Source organism: Nicotiana sylvestris, chromosome 4 (assembly GCF_000393655.2).
Source record: "Nicotiana sylvestris chromosome 4, ASM39365v2, whole genome shotgun sequence".
In the NCBI taxonomy this organism is placed as follows: Eukaryota; Viridiplantae; Streptophyta; class Magnoliopsida; order Solanales; family Solanaceae; genus Nicotiana; species Nicotiana sylvestris.
In genome coordinates, this window is record NC_091060.1 from 122554025 (window position 1) to 122570814 (window position 16790).

General features: G+C 39.0%; 1 protein-coding gene across 1 annotated transcript; it reads right to left on the minus strand.

Moving 5' to 3' along the window:
- Nucleotides 1–13001: 13001 nt before the first annotated feature.
- Nucleotides 13002–14600, minus strand: LOC138890098 (uncharacterized). Its single transcript, XM_070173454.1, has 3 exons — nt 14286–14600; nt 14045–14195; nt 13002–13372 (listed from the first exon to the last, which is right to left on the minus strand). Exons 1-3 carry the CDS (start codon nt 14598–14600, stop codon nt 13002–13004), a joined length of 837 nt encoding a protein of 278 aa, XP_070029555.1.
- Nucleotides 14601–16790: the final 2190 nt, after the last annotated feature.

Sequence of the window (16790 nt, forward strand, 5' to 3'; positions counted from 1 at the left end):
ATGCAGAGATTAGTAATGCATGAGTTATGCAGATATTATTTCTTATCTATTATTTGGTGTGGTGTATTAAAAATTATAATGCATTGCATAATTTTTAAGAACTAGTTATTTACAAAGATGTCCTCCATATTATCTAGCTTTAAGGGGCTTTACGGATAATTTTATCTTTAACCATACTAATGCATGCATTAATAGCCTTGGTATTACTAATGTCATGTTTTTCTATGCATTACTTATACATAGGATAATACCAAGTATAATGTATAACTAATGCAAGTATTAGTTATACACATGTTGAAAAAATATACCAGACAAAGTATTAGTAATGCACAAAGCTAATGCTTGCATTATTTTTCCTAATACCTCCTATCAAACGACCCCATATATTAAGAAAAATTACCTACCAATACAATGCATTTTTTTTAGCAAAAAGGAGTCAATTGACACCCCTTGCTATAAGGTGGCTCTGTTATTGCTCGAACTCGAAACCTCCAATTAAGATTATAAGAGTGCTCATCGCTCTACTATAACTTTTGTTGGTGTAATGCTAAATATTTAAAAGTGGGGTTTGAACAAGTCTAACCATCCCAGAGTGTACCTTTGACTTGCAACCAAACGGTTCCTTATAGTAATTATTTTTAAGTAACATATTTGGTGCTAGTTCAAAACTTAGTTATCTAAGCAACATTACTTACAGTGATACAAATAGAATATATTTCCAAAAGTACATTTTCGAAAAGTACTTTTGGAAAAATACTTCTCAAAATAAGCAGATTTTTTCAGCTTGGCCAACAGACTATTAGTAAGTGTAGATTTTTGGGAATCCAGTAGCTTCTGTACATACCATATATATGTATTAAAAATATTCACTAAAATCTATAAATATTGGGTGTGAACTCAATTATTTACTATATATTTACTTGAGGTTGTATTAGGAACCCATAAACTTCAAATCCTGGATCCGCCTACGTCTATATCCATATGTAATTAGGTTCATCAATTTTTATCACTTAAACTACGTCTCATTGACACATTCAAATTGATTGAAGTCTACCAATTAGTTAATGTTTTTGGGATAAATGTACAATTTTACACAATACTCTTTAGGGAGTGTTTGTTACTATTTTTCAATTTTTCTATGTTATCCCCATGAACTCATTTTCCTTCAATTAAAAGAAATATTTCCCTATCAAAAGAAGGAAAAATATTTTTCAAAACTTTTTTTCAACCTTCTTCACCTTATTCTCCGTCCCCACCAACCCATCCCTGCCCACCCATCCATCCCACCCTCAAACCACCCCTACCACCCAACTCTTACTCTCCACCCACCCTAACCTCGCCCACCACCCACCCTAAATAAAAATACTTTCTTTTCATGTTGTAAATAGAATACTTTTTTTTTATTTCAACAAAATGAGTATATTATTTTAATAATGTAGAAAAAGTATTTTTTTTTTCTCATTTCAACAAAACAAATACATTTTTTTCATGATGTAGAAAAAGTATTTTTTTTATTTCAACAAAATGAGTATTTTCTTTTTATGATGTAGAAAAGTGTTTCCTTTCATTTCAACAAATAAAGTATTTTCTTTTCCTGAGATAGAAAAAGTATTTTTTTTCAATAAAACGAGTACTTTCTTTTCATGACATAGAAAAGGTATTTTCTTTCATTTCAACAAAGCGTATATTTTCTTTTCATGATGTAGAAAAAGTATTTTCTTCCTTTTCAACAAATTACATTTTTTTTCCTGAAATAGAAAAAGTATTTTTTTCCAACAAAACGAGTACTTTCTTTTTGTGATGTAGAAAAAAATATTTTCTTTCATTTTAATAAAAAGAGTACTTTTTTATGATGTAGAATTTTTTTTTTTTCATTACAACGAAATAATTATTTTCTTTTCATGATGTAGAAAAAATATTTTCTTTCATTCAACAATGAGTAAATTCTTTTCATGTTGTAGAAAGAATACTTTCTTTTTCAACAAAAAAAGTATTTTCTTTTTAGTTGTCAAGCTCAAATTTCCACCTTGTTCTTGGATAAAAACGTAAAGTAACACATTAGTTCCTTTGGATTTGTGTAGATTTTGAAAAGAATAATTAAATTCTTAAAGAAAATAGAGTCCCGTAGGAAAAAGGGGGGAGGAGGATGTCACACCTCCTTTTTCACACCCCGCAAAAGGTATAAGGGAGTTTTTCCAACTAAAGTGACAATCGAAACTGGATTACATATTTTATTTAAAAATCAGAGTCGCCACTTGGGATAATTTATAGTGTCCCAAGTCATCAGTTTAGAATCCCGAATCGAGGAAGTTGACTCTTATTTACGGTCTGCGAACACAGAAATCCGGGTAAGGAATTTTGTTAATCCGGGAGAAGGTGTTAGGCATTCCCGGGTTCCGTGGTTTTAGCACGGTCGCTTTGATCATACTTGGCTTAATCAAATTGTCTAATTACTTATTTTAGAACCTATGTGCATTTGCCCTTTTTTTTAATTAAGAAGTTATCTTGAAAACAGGTCACGCGTACGTGTACCCATTTTGTTTGGTGCGTCAGAAATCATGTCACGCGAACGTGTCCACAATTAATAACGCTTTATTACTATTAAGAAAGTTTGGCCGAAGTTACGCGAATGCATACTCCGGTTTTGTTTTTAGAAATCGTAATCATGTCACGCGAACGTGTCCACAATCACAATGATATATTAAACGGGCCTAGAGCAACTGCGAGCATTCGTTATTTTTGCATCTAAGTCATAATATTAAAACGAGGGCCATGAATGATTAAATTGTGGATAACGCACCTCGAACGATATGAACTAAGTTAAATTAGCGGCCTAGTAGCAACACTTTTATATTAAGAAAGTTTGATCGAAGTTGCGCGAACACATATCCCGAATTGATATTTAGAATCGTAATTATGTTACGCAAACGCATACACAATTACGATGGTATTTTAAACGCGCGTAAAGGCCTTTCTACGAATATTCATTCTAATATCTAATCAATATATTTGTGAGGGTCATAGGTGATTTAGTTAAAATGGCACATCTCAATCTATTTAATTACGCCTAAAGGATATCCTTATTTGTAAATGACTTGAACTTAGTAAATGACTATTAGTAAGAAAGTGGGGATGTTGGACCTTTAATTAATTAGGGCCAATTTCGGTTTGTGCTTAGACTCAACAAATTATTAAAAGGGAAAAACTGGGCTCATAAACAAGCCCAAGTTATTGCAGAATCGGCAGGAATAAATGGGCTAATGGGGATTGGGCTTGAACAAACCAAACGGAAGAAATGGAAGATCGGCCTAACTGATTTGGCTGGTTTGATTGGGCCAACGTTGAGCCTACCCCTTTCCAAATGAATTTTCAGTAAAGAAAAAGCGTTTTCATTGTTCAACATATAGAAACTTTAAAAAAAGTTGAAGCTGATGAGCCTAACATGGATCAAGATCGAGTCCCCAAAGACCACAATAGAACACATTTCGAATACAATTCCCAGCGGACACCTGATATGGGCAAGGTTGGCCCAATAGCCTTTAACATAAGAGAACCTTCACCATTAAGGCCCTTTTAGGCTTAGCTCTTTCCTAACTCACTTATAATAAAATAATACATCAGTTTCACCATTAGAGGTACATGGATGTTTAGATTATGAGCCAACCTTTAATGGCTTGGTATCAATAGTAACAACATGGCCAATTTACATATGCAAACCAATCTTAACCAAAGCATAAAATGATTCAGCACCTATTAAATACTAATACGTACTCATCATATACTAACCTAGCTTTAAATAATATTAACACTTAACATGACTCAATCGAAAGTATTCGTTCATACAGCTAACACATAATCTCAAGTAGACAGTCCTTAGATATTACAGATCTCCAGCACAACGAAATTATTTCACCACGCATGAAACACCAAACCAATTCTATTTTTTAACCTAAACATTGTGACTGAATGATATAGAGCATCAGTTCTAAATAGATTTAAACAGATGGAAAGAAACTACATGTCAAATAAAGAAACAAATAGGACATTAAACCATAAAATCCTAGAGTTTCCAACTTCACATCAAATAGTTTATTCTTCATTATTTTGCATTTTTAGGGCCTATGATGGTACATGGATACAACAACAAAGAAAGAAAGTCTTGAACTCAGTTAAGATGAATGAACGACATCAAGCTAAGCAACAAGGAGCATCAGTAATAATCGAAACCAAAACTTCAAAAACCAGCCATATTTCAGCTTAGTAACCCATAAATTCCACGAAAATTTCTAAGTTCTTCACCAAAGGAAAATCATAGAACAGTTCGAGCCAAATTTCAGTGGATGTAATGCAGAAACTTTGTATTTTTTCTAGGGTTTTTCATCTGTTTTTGGGAGTGGAAAAAAGGTTCTATATATAGCCCTAAAGACTGCCATGTGCTGAAAAAGGATGAGAGAATTATTTCCTTCAGCCACAAGCATCTTTTAACAAACTTGGATAGCTGGCTTTTACTCATTGGTTTCAGCATTTAAGCTTAACCAAATGAGGCCAGCTACCCTCTATTCTAGAACCTTCTAGCTGAGTTTTTATCCTATTATATTTACCCACCATTCAAATAAACCCCTGAAGTCTTCCTTTTGTCCAATTGAACCCTAAAAATGTCTACTGATTTACAAATTAAAGCAAACACACAAGCAGGCCAATTGTCATGGCCAAATGGCCTGAGACAAACCCAAATCAGGGTTAGATGGCTAAAATCAGGCCCAAACCCAATGCAACCTGGGCCTCAGTTGATCAAGCCCCCTTGGCAAACCCAAAACTCAAAATCAAAATAAAATTGTGCAAATTAAACTAGCAGAACCAGTCAACTAACAACTAAATTCAATTAGACTAACCTAAACCAGATTATAATTAATCCTAACTATGCTAAAAAAAGAACTAAAAATTACTTTATCACGCAAATAGAACCATTGAAGAAAACACAACTAACAAATGGAATATGGAAATAACAGTGGTGAATCCAATTGTTACTTAAAAAAGGGCGAAAAAGATGAGATTTTGTCTTGTTTAACTCAGAAGAACAAAGATAAAGAAGTTGAAGGGAACTGACGGATTTTGGCTGGACTCTGGCAAACTTTGTCCAAATCCGATATCCTTCGAATGACTTAAAATACCGTCAATCGATTGCTCTTGTTGATAGCAATCTATTAACGTTAGATTTAGGTCAAGACGAGTTGGGAAAGTGCGAGAATCAGAGAAGAACAAGGAAATTAGGGTTTTCCCTTTTTGGGGTTTCAAATCTGAAATTACATGATTTCGGCTAGGATTTAACGAAAACTAACGATGAATTTGGGAAGAAGGGGGGATGAGGATTGCATGGGATAATTTTAGGGTTGATTGGGTCATGCCGACGACCAGTGGGGGTTTGGGAATTTGGGGCGGCTAGGGTTCTCTAAGGTTTGGGTAAGGAGAATGAAGGAGGTTCGAAATGAGGGGGGGGGGAGACCGTTTAGGACAGTTATATGCTAAGTAAACACCCAGTTCCGAGCCGTTGGATCACAATGATCCAACGGTTGTGATAAAGGGAATAGAAACGGGGTCGTTTTGTTTAATAGGAAGGGTTGCACCGGGTAGGCTAAATTTGGGCCTGGATTTGGGGCGGGTTTGGTGTATAAGTCAGCCCAATTTCAAAACTATACTAAACCTTTTCCAATTCCTTTTCTTCTTCTCTTTTTTCTTTTTGTTTTCTTTTTCTTCCTTTAATTAATAAAAATCCTAAATTAAACCCTAAATTAATCTAAGTTATAAAATTAAACTAATTATCTTTTTTAATATTTACAAAAATTAATTACTCCTAGTTTGAAAGAGGAAATTACTAATCTAAAATTAAAAAGCTAAAAATGCAAAAGTAATCCAATTTTTGTGATTTTTATTTTTAAATAAAGCAAAATAATTCACGAATTAACCTTAACAATGTAAAAATGAAGCCTAAATGTAATGCATGGTATTTTTGGCATTTTCCTGATTTTAACGAAAAATAAACATGCACAGAAATGCAAACAATTAGCACAAATTCCCACAAAATCCTATAAAATTGTAAAAAATGGCAAAAATTGTTTTTATTGTATTTTATGGGAGTAATTTCTATAGGGCAAAAATCACGTGCTCACAGCTGCCCCTCTTTGCTCGGAAACACGAAGAATTTTTGTGCAAAGATAAAGTGAGCGGATACGAGAGATTTTTGCCCATTTGAATACTCCATGAGAAGCATTTTTGAAAGATCTGACCGCACCCTGCTTCCGAGGTTGCCTACATATCCTTGGCTATAAAGGAATCAAGTCAGTATAGTTTGAGAGGTTTCGGTAGCTGGGACGACCAGGAAGCTGTGATTTTACTGTTGCTGCTACTGCTACTGTTACTGCTACTGCTTGCTGAACTCCTTATTAAACCAAGACAAAATAAAATCAGCTAGACTAAATTATGATCTATGAATTATAAGAATCATATCTTCAAACTTGATCTTGCAGTTTCTGCTGCTCTGCTGACTTGTACTCTCCAGGTGATCTTCCTTTGTTGCTGACTTGAATTGAATTCTGAAGTGAATTCCCTTATTTTCCAGGTGGCACCTGATTGCCAACATTTGAACTGTATTCCCCTGTTCTCCAGTTGGGCGCCTGATTACCAAAACTTGAATTGTATTCCCTTTTTTTACTTTAAACTATTTTCCCTTGTAATTTGTGCTATCTTCCTTTGAAACTTGAACTACTTTCCTTGTTCTCTAGGTGGGTGCCTGATTGCCAAAACTTGAACTGTACTCCCTTGCTCTCCAGGTGGGTGCCTGATTGCCAAAAGTTTAACTGTATTCCCTTGCTCTCCAGGTGGGCGCCTGATTGCCAAAACCTGAACTGTATTTCCTTGCTCTCCAGGTGGGCGCCTGTTTGCCAAAAGTTTAACTGTATTCCCTTGTTCTCCAGGTAGGCGCCTGATTGCCAAAACTTTAACTGTATTCCCTTGCTCTTCAGGTGGGCGCCTGATTGCTAAAACTTTTAACCGTATTCCCTTGCTCTCCAGGTGGGTGCTTGATTGCCAAAACCTTAACTGTATTCCCTTGCTCTCCAGGTGGGCGCCTAATTGCCAAAACTTTAACTGTATTTCCTTGCTCTCTAGGTGGGCGCCTGGTTGCCAAAACTTGAACTGCTTTTCCTTGAAATTTGACATGTTTTCTCTTGTTCTCCAGGTGGCGCCTGATTTCCAACACCTGCACTGCTTTTATTTGAAACTTGACTTGCTTTCCCTTGTTCTCCAGGTGGGCGCCTGATTTCCAACACTGAATTATTTTTTCCTCGAAACTTGCACTGCTTTTCCTAGAAACTTAAACTGTTTTCCCTTGTTCTCCAAGTGGGTGCCTGATTCCCAACACTTGCGCATATTTTTTCTTGAGACTTGAACTACTTCTCCTTGTTCTCCAGGTGGGCGCCTGATTGCGAACACTTGTACTGTTTTTCCTTGAGACTTGAACTGCTTCTCCTTTGTTCTCCAGGTGGGCTCCTGATTGCTGAACTTGAACCGTTTTCCTTTGATCATTGTTGCTTTCCCTTTGTTCTCCAGGTGGGTGCCTGATTACCAACATTTGAGTTGTATTCCTTTCCTTTGAAACTTAAATTGTTTTCCCTTGTTTTCGAGGTGGGCGCCTGATTGCAGACACTCGAACCATCTTCTCTTGCTTACTTGGAACTATTTTCCCTAGAAACTTGCACCATTTTCCCTTGCTCTCCATGTGGACACCTGATTGCTAAACTTGCACTATTTTCCTTTGAAACTTGAGTTGTTCTCCCTTGTTCTCCAGGTGGGCGCCTGATTGCTGAGCTTGACCCGCTTTCCTTTGAACTTGTGCCGTCTTCCCTTATTCTCCAGGTGGGCACCTGATTGATGAACTTGACCCGCTTTCCTTTGAACTTGTGTCGTTTTCCCTTGTTCTCCAGGTGGGCACCTGATTACTAAACCTGAACTGCTTTCTATGGAGAATGCTTTTCTTTTGAACTGTCTTCCCTTATTCTCTAGGTGGGGCCTGATTGCTGAACTTGAATTGTCCTCTATTCTTAAAACTCATGTTGTCTTCCCTTGTTCTCCAAGTGGGCACCTGATTTCAACAAAATAGACAAAACAAAAGAATTTTTCTGCCCCAATTTGATATTGGGAACATCTGTGAGTGTTAAGCGATTCTTGTTATAAATTCTAAACTAAATTCCTTTATCCCGAAATTTCAAACCAAGCCTCATCTCAAAAGTGAAGAACTTAAATGCTGAATTATACTTCCAAAAGTAGACCTCTCGTCAGACCTTGTCATTTGCGAAGGTCTCGAAACTTACTAAATCCTGTTATCCAAGAGGGTATTGAAACTTATGCCGAACCTGTTTGGCACCTACTTCCCTCACGGAGGGTTTCTCCGGAACAAATGAAATTTCCTGCCCCTGTTTCAATCAAAAGAAAAATCTTGTCAGTTTGAAAATGCGGTAGTTAGTTTGCGGCATTCCTGCTGACGGTGGCCCTTTCACTGCCATGCTTTGCTTTGACTGGCTGCCTTGAACTGGCCAAGAATTGTTTGCCTTTCTGACTAAATTTCGTCCACATGACTCTGAATGACCCGAGTGTTCTACACCCAACCCGCTGTTTTACATTTCTGTCCTTCCCATTTGAACCTCTGTATCTTCCACAAAATTCACAAACCACTCGACTGCTTGAACTCTCGTTAACCCATTATTTTTCACTTTTGCATCATGTTATTTCTGGTATGCTTTGGCCGCACTTTTCTTTGTGCAATTCGAAAGTTGGTAGTAAGCTTTGAAATCCTTTCTTTTTGCTTAGCAGGACTAACATTGAAAAAACCTTAGAGGAGTAGACCCAAAAGGAAATGAAATACAATGACTTCTAGAGTTATGAATAGAGAAGAGAAATCAAAACAAAAGACTGTTTGAGGAAGTAAAGAAAAGGGGACTTATTTGAGTGAGGTTGCTGGCATCAATGATCATGACATGCACTTCAGATTAGTCATCCTAATCCATTCATCAATCCTCTTCTAGACTTCACATTTATGCCCGGGGCTCCCATAATCTGATTCTTTTGCGAAGTCAACAACCTTGTTCGGCTTGCGGTGCCTTGAATGGGTTTTCACCAGCAAACCTCTCTAATTTATTCATCTCTCAACTCACCATCACCTTACGGTGCCTGTGAGGGTTTTCACCAATAAGACTTTTTTTTTTAATTTCTCTCAACTTTCCGTCGCCTTACGGTGCCCGTGAGGGTTTTCACCAATAAGACTCTCTCATTTTCATTTTTCCTGCTTACAACGAAGTGTTGCCCCTGATATGAATCACACCTCTACTTGCTCGACTTGACATCTCTCGAAGGCTAATCGGAAGGTATTTCTTTGGACCGTAATTTGGGCTTTTGGATAGGGTTAGAAAGAAAGGATTTCACAAAGGCTCAAAACAGCTTGAATGAGTTCAAAATTACAACTTTTGGAATCAGATCTCTTACAACAACTACAACTTTTGCCCCAGTTTCTTTGCTTGGGGGACTTTTGAATTTTTATTTTGATGGGACCGAACTATGATGCTGCCTACGTATCCTTAAAAGAATTCAGATCGAACGTAGTTCATGTCACAGGAATTGCTTTGTTGTTGTTACTTCCCTCTTCTCTTTTTCTTTCTCTCTTTTTCCTTTTCTTTTCTCTTTTTCTTTCTTTTCTCTTTTTTTTTTCTTTTTCCTCTTTTTTTTCACTCTTTTCCATTCTTCTCTTTCTCTTTTCTCTTTTTCTTATTTACTTACCTTTTGCGTTCATGTTTCTAAATTTTGCCACTGTTCCAAAAAAGGGGTATGAAAGGAAATAAGTAAGGCTCAAAGGGGTATCAAAGGATAAAGTGTTTAGATAGCAGAATAAAATGCCTTCGTCATTCCAATCTTCAAAATATGCCAAGTACAAACAACAATTAGACAAACCAAAGAAATCATACATAATATCTTTTGACTGCATCAAAACTAATAGCCATATCCACACATTTTCCTTCTATATCTGTTAAATATAAAGCACCATTAGACAACACTCTTGTTACAATGAACGACTCCTACCAATTTGGGTTGAACTTGCCTTTCGTTTCAGCTTGATATAGAAGGATGTGTTTCAATACTTGCAGACCCACTTCAAATTTCCGCGGACGTACCTTCTTGTTGTATGCTCTTTCTTTTCTCTTTTGATACAACTGGCCATGACACACTACTGCCAATCTTTTCTCATCAATCAAACTCAATTGCTCCAAACAGGTTTTGACCCACTCATCATCATCAATTTCGGCCTCAGCAACAATCCGAGGGGATGAGATTTCAACTTCTGCAGGTATCACTGCTTCAGTGCCATATACCAACAGATAAGGAGTTGCACCTACTGAAGTGTGATAACCCAACAGAGCAAAGGGCAACTTCTCATGCCATTGCCTGAAACCTTGCACCATTTTCCGAAGTATCTTCTTTATGTTCTTGTTGGCTGCCTCGACTGCTCCATTCGCCTTGGGGCGGTATCGGGTGGAATTGTGATGCGTAATCTTAAATTGTTGACATACCTCTTTCATCAGATGACTGTTAAGATTAACACCATTATCTGTGATGATTACCTTTGGGATTCCGAACCGACAAATGATATTTGAATGAAAAAAATCGACCACTGCCTTTTTGGTCACATATTTGAAAGTTTTAGCTTCAACCCACTTAGTGAAATAATCAATGGCCACTAGAATGAACCTGTGCCCATTGGATGCTGCTGGCTCAATTGGTCCGATGACATCCATACCCCAAGCAACAAAGGGCCATGGTGTGGACATTGTGTGCAATTCAGATGGCGGAGAATGAATCAAATCTCCCTGTACTTGGCATTGATGACACTTATGCACAAAACTGATGCAATCTCGCTCCATGATGAGCCAATAATAACCTGCTCAGAGAATTTTCCTTGCTAGAACATACCCACTCATATGTGGCCTACAGACTCCAAAATGCACTTCGGTCATGATAGTCGTGGCTTGTCTAGCATCTACGCATTTCAGCAATCCAAGATCTGGAGTTCTTTTGTACAAAACTCCTCCACTGAAGAAAAATCCACTTGCCAAACGTCGAATTGTTCTCTTTTGATCCCCTATGGCTTGTACCGGATATACTCCCAACCTGATATACTCCCTGATATCGTGGAACCAAGGTTCACTATCAAGTTCTTCTTCCACTATGTTACAGTAAGCATGCTGATCGCGGTCCTGAATATGCAAAGGGTCAATATAAGCCTTATTTTGATGATGTGACCTTGATGCCAGAGTAGCCAATGCGTCAGCAACCTCATTGTGGATCCTAGGGATATGCCTGAACTCCACTAATCTAAACCGCTGACATAGATCTTGCAGACATTGTCGATACGGTATGAGCTTCAAATCTTGAGTTTCCCATTCTCCCTAAATCTGGTGCACTAACAGATCTGAATCTCTCAAAACCAACACTTCCTAGACTCCCATGTCCATAACTAATCTTAAACCCGGAATGCACACTTTATACTCGGCCATGTTGTTGGTACAATAGAAACAAAGCTGAGTAGTGATAGGGTAGTGGTGCCCTGTTTCATAAATAAGTACAGCTCCTATTCCAGCGCCTTTCATGTTAGCGGCCCCATCAAAGAAGAGTTTCCAACCGGGCTTTTCATCCTTCTCGACCTCATTAATATGTATTACCTCTTCGTTAGGAAAGTAAGTCCTCAAAGGTTCATATTCTTCATCCATCGGGTTTTCGGCCAAGTGATCGGCCAAAGCTTGGGCTTTCATTGCCGTCCGAGTCATATATATGATGTCAAACTCTGTGAGCAAAAGCTGCCACTTTGCAAGCCTTCCTGTGGGCATGGGCTTCTGAAAGATATACTTTAGAGGATCCGGGTGAGAAATGAGGTAAGTGGTGTAGGATGACAAATAATGCTTCAACTTCTGTGCTACCCAAGTTAGGGCGTAACATGTCCTCTCAAGGGGAGTATACTTAACCTCATAAGACATGAACTTCTTGCTGAGATAATAGATGGCTTGCTCTTTCTTGCCCGTGATGTCATGGTGACCCAACATACAACTAAATGAATTATCCAAGACTATCAAATAAAGAATCAAAGCTCTCCCAAGTTTCGGTGGGACCAACACAGGGGGGTTCGACAAATACTTTTTGATCTTATCAAATGCTTCCTGAAACTTATCAGTCCATTTGACCGCATCATCATTCTTTAGAAATTTAAATATGGGCTCACAAGTTGTCGTGAATTGAGCAATAAACTTGCTGATGTAGTTCAGCCTCCCTAGCAGACTTATCACCTCAGTCTTGTTCTTTGGCGGTGGTAACACCTGGATAGCTTTGATCTTTGATGGATCCAACTCAATGCCCCACCGACTGACTATGAACCCCAACAATTTTCCAGATGGAACACCAAATGCACACTTTACAGGGTTGAGCTTGAGATTGTACCCATGGAGCCTCTGGAAAAACTTTCTCAAATCTCTGACGTGGTCAGACTGCTTCCTGGATTTTATGATCACATCATCCATGTAAACCTCAATCTCCTTGTGTATCATGTCATGGAATATGGTAGTCATTGCTCTTATGTAAGTTGCCCCAGCATTTTTCAAACCGAATGGCATGACCCGATAGCAATATGTTTCTCACAGCATGATGAATGCCGTCTTTTCCGCATCTTCCTCATCCATTAAAATCTGATGATACCCCGCATAGCAATTCACAAAAGACCCAGTCTCATGCTTGGCACAATTATCAATCAAAATATGGATATTTGGCAGTGGGAAATTGTCCTTTGGACTTGCTTTGTTGAGGCCACGGTAATCAATACATACTCTGGTCTTACCATCTTTCTTTGGTACATGCACAACATTGGCTAACTACGTGGGATACCGTGTGACTCGAATGACCTTTGCATCAAGCTACTTTGTGACTTCTTCTTTAATCTTCACACTCATGTCGGTTTTGAGCTTTCTCAACTTCTGCTTGACTGGAGGGAATGCTGGATCAACTGGTAATTTATAGACCACCAAATCGGTAATCAAGCCTGGCATATCATCATACGACCATGCAAAAATATCCTTATATTCCAACAATGCCTTAATTATTTCTTCCCTGATTTGCGGTTCAAGATAGACACTTATCTTAGTTTCTCTTACATTATCTGGATCTCCTAGATTGATTGCTTCCGTTTTATTCAGATTAGGCTTGGGTTTTTCTTCAAAATGATTTAGTTCCTTACTAATCTCCTCAAATGCCTCATCCTCATCATACTCTGATTCATTATCATACTCTATTTCTTGGATTATTATTCAGAATTAGATTGACTTTTAAGACTTGGCCGAAGATTCCTCATGCATGTCATGTCATTGAAACCAGCATAAAAAGAACTGTACAAAGAAGAAAAGAAAAACAAAAACGAGAACTATCAGGAATGATGGAAAAAGGAAATTGCATTTCATTGAAAATAAATGATAACAGGGTTTGTACATCGACAAGCGAAAAATAAAAATCTGGGTCACAACCCTGGAATGACCAGATAGAAAGGAAAAAGGAAAACAAAATAAACTACCAAGACTCCTTCCGAGTAGGGAGATGAGTTGCCATCCAATTGTTAAGCTTTACATTCCACCCGACGAACTGCATGTCTGCTTTGCTAGAACTTTCTCCAACTTCTACCATGTTCACATCATCAAACAATCTTTGGAACCTTTCAATTAACTCTTCATTAATGTCAATCACAGAACTTGGAACTGTCGTCACTGGGTGTTTCCTACACCGGGCTTGACAAAAGACCTAGAGAGATGCGGGATGTGCTTCGGAAGTGCCCACACCTTCTGTTTCAACCTTTTAGCCCTTTTCACATCTGCCACTGTAGGTTTGAATCCAAGACCAAACATACCCAAATTTTCAAGGAGGCACACTATCTATATGATACCCTGTAGGGATGCACCCAGACCTTTACCTGGCACAAAGCCATTTTTCAGCATTTTAGAGGCCACCATGACGAATGCAGAGGCTATCTTTGGATTTGGAATACATTTCCCTTCTGGAACCTTCTCGACCGGCGCTGTTTCAAAAACTTGATAGACCCAAGGCCGTTTGTCATCTTCAGCCTCAATGAACGGGACGGAGGCATCACTGTGAGCACACAAATTCTCCTCGCCATGCACGACGATCTCCTATCTATCCCACTCGAACTTGACCATATGGTGCAAAGTGGATGGGACTGCTTTGGCAGCATGTATCCAATGCCGATTTAACAGCAAATTGTAAGAGACAGCTATGTCCAGTACTTGGAACTCCATGGTGAATTCCACCGGTCCTATTTTTAATTCAAGCACTATATCACCAACCGAGTCTTTTCCTTCACCACCAAAACCTCGAACGCATATGCTGTTCTTGTGAATCCTCTCATCATCAACTTTCAACTTGTTCAGAGTAGAGAGAGGGCAGATGTTTGCACTGGAACCATTGTGAACTAACACCCTGGTGACCATAAAATCTTCACATTTTACCATAAGATAGAGAGATTTGTTGTGTTCAGTACCTTCCACAGGCAACTCGTCATCAGAGAAGATGATCCTGTTTACCTAAAATATTTGTTGGTGATCTTCTCCAAATGGTTCACTGAAATTTTGTCGGGGACATGAGCTTCATTCTAAATTTTCCTCAGGGACCGACGATGCTCATCTGAGTGGATCAACAATGATAGCAAGGAAATCTGAGCGGGCGTCTTTCTTAGCTGCTCCATGATGGAGTAATCTTGTGCCTATCATTTTTCTCAAAAACTCCTCCGCTTCTTCTTCAATGAATGCTTTCTTTACTAGAACTGGATTATCTCTGGATGTTTTACCTTTCCTTAACTCTTCCGAGGAAAAGCATCTCCTAAACGAGTTAATCCCTGGGCCTTATTGGCTTCTTCTTTCACTTCCTTTCCCTTATAGGTCACTATCACCCGTTCATAGTTCCATGGGATAGCCTTGTTGTTAATTATCGACAACTGGGTTACAGGCTTGATGATGACAGGGTCCGTACGGGCACCCTCTACAATTATGATAGGTTTATTTGCCAACCCTAGCACAACCACTTTTGACTTTTCTTGCTTTGCTACAACATCACTTGGGGATCTTTTCTCAACTACCATAGATATCTCATTATTTGTCATGCTCAACTTGTTCACCGATCCTTCGATCGTTAGTTTTTTGACTGTCTTGACCTCGCTAGACCGAATCATCATAATGGATTATGAGGGCTTTGGGTTCCCCCTCTTTGTGTACTATCTCGATCATGTTTATTTCCTCATGGGTTGGCAATGGGTTCTGATTGATGTTGGGCGCCTCTGAAGTTTGGACTTCAATCCGGTTTATGTCGATGAGCTCCTAGATAGCATTTTTCAAGTGCCATCACTTCTCCGTATCATGCCTTGGAGTACCATAACAATATGCACAGCTCAAGGAGTAATCAAGATTCTTTGGAGGAGGGTTTGGCAATTTTGACTCAATTGGCCTCATCATATCCAACTGCCTCAATCTCTGGAACAAACCGATATAAGACTCCCCCAACGGGGTGAAAGTTTTCTTCCACTACAACTTCTCATTTTTGAATGCTGGATTGGGTCAAAAACCTGGGCCGGTAGGGTTTCGGTAGGCTCGTGGGGGTGGGTAACATTTTGTGGATCTGGGTAGGTATTTTGTGGGGTTGGGGCACGCCATTGTGAGTAGGCAGGAGGTTGAGTATATGACTAGGCGTGGTGGATAGAAATCTAAGGGTCTGGTGATGGGAAGTAATGCTGGGGTAGATTATATGGGGTTTGGGTATAGGCTCGGTGATGGGGTGGGGGCTGGGTATAATGGTATGACGGGCCCCTCGGTCCAAACCACGATCCTGAATCAACTGTTGCCACATCTTCTTTCTTCTTCTTTCCGATCACTCCCCTAGTACCATTCTAAATGGCTTGGATAGTTGGCTTGATGGCCGAGTAGCTCATGATTTTGCTTGGTTTGAGTCCTTCTTCCACCATGCCACCCATCTTCACTAGCTCATTGAAAGACTTGCCTATGACCGATATCAGATGGAAAAAATAAGTAGGCTCCAAAGCCTGCAGAAAGTACTCCACCATTTCGCTCTCCTCCATCGGAGGGTTGACTCTTGCCGCTTGTTCTCTCCAGCGAAAACCATATTCCCTGAAAGTTTCACTAAGCTTCTTCTCAATCTTAGTAAGAGACAATCAGTCTAGAATAATCTCAATGTTGTATTGGAAATGACGAGCGAATTCTAGGGCCAAATCATCCAAGGTATACCATCTGTTGTGATCCTGACGAGTGTACCACTCTAATGTCGCGCCACTCAGACTCTGGCTAAAGTACACCATTAACAGCTCATCTTTCCCACTGGATCCTCTCATTTTACTGCAGAATCCCCTCAAATGGGCCACCGGGTCTCAGTGCCTATCATACAAATCAAACTTCGGCATCTTAAACCCTACAGGCAACTGAACATCGGGAAATAGACACAAATCTTTGTAGGCTACGCTCACCTAACCTCCTAATCCCTGCATGTTTCTGAACGATTGTTCCAGGCTTCTTACCTTCCTGAACATCTCCTCCTGCTCTGGGTTTTTAGGTGGTTTCTCAGTCTCAACTAGGAGTTCGAAACGAGGAGTGTAGGAGTAATGAGCTGGGGCCTTGAAAGTAGGCTCCGGGGGGTAG

What these genes read in the sequence shown, in the direction of transcription:
- LOC138890098 (XM_070173454.1), bottom strand. Translation starts at nt 14,600, where the DNA reads ATGGTAAAATGTGAAGATTTTATGGTCACCAGGGTGTTAGTTCACAAT. An exon ending in CATCCACTTTGCACCATATG is followed by an intron (nt 14,196 to 14,285) that starts GTCAAGTTCGAG and finishes CCGTTCATTGAG; the next exon opens with GCTGAAGATGACAAACGGCC. An exon ending in GAAAAATGGCTTTGTGCCAG is followed by an intron (nt 13,373 to 14,044) that starts GTAAAGGTCTGG and finishes TCCAAGAAATAG; the next exon opens with AGTATGATAATGAATCAGAG.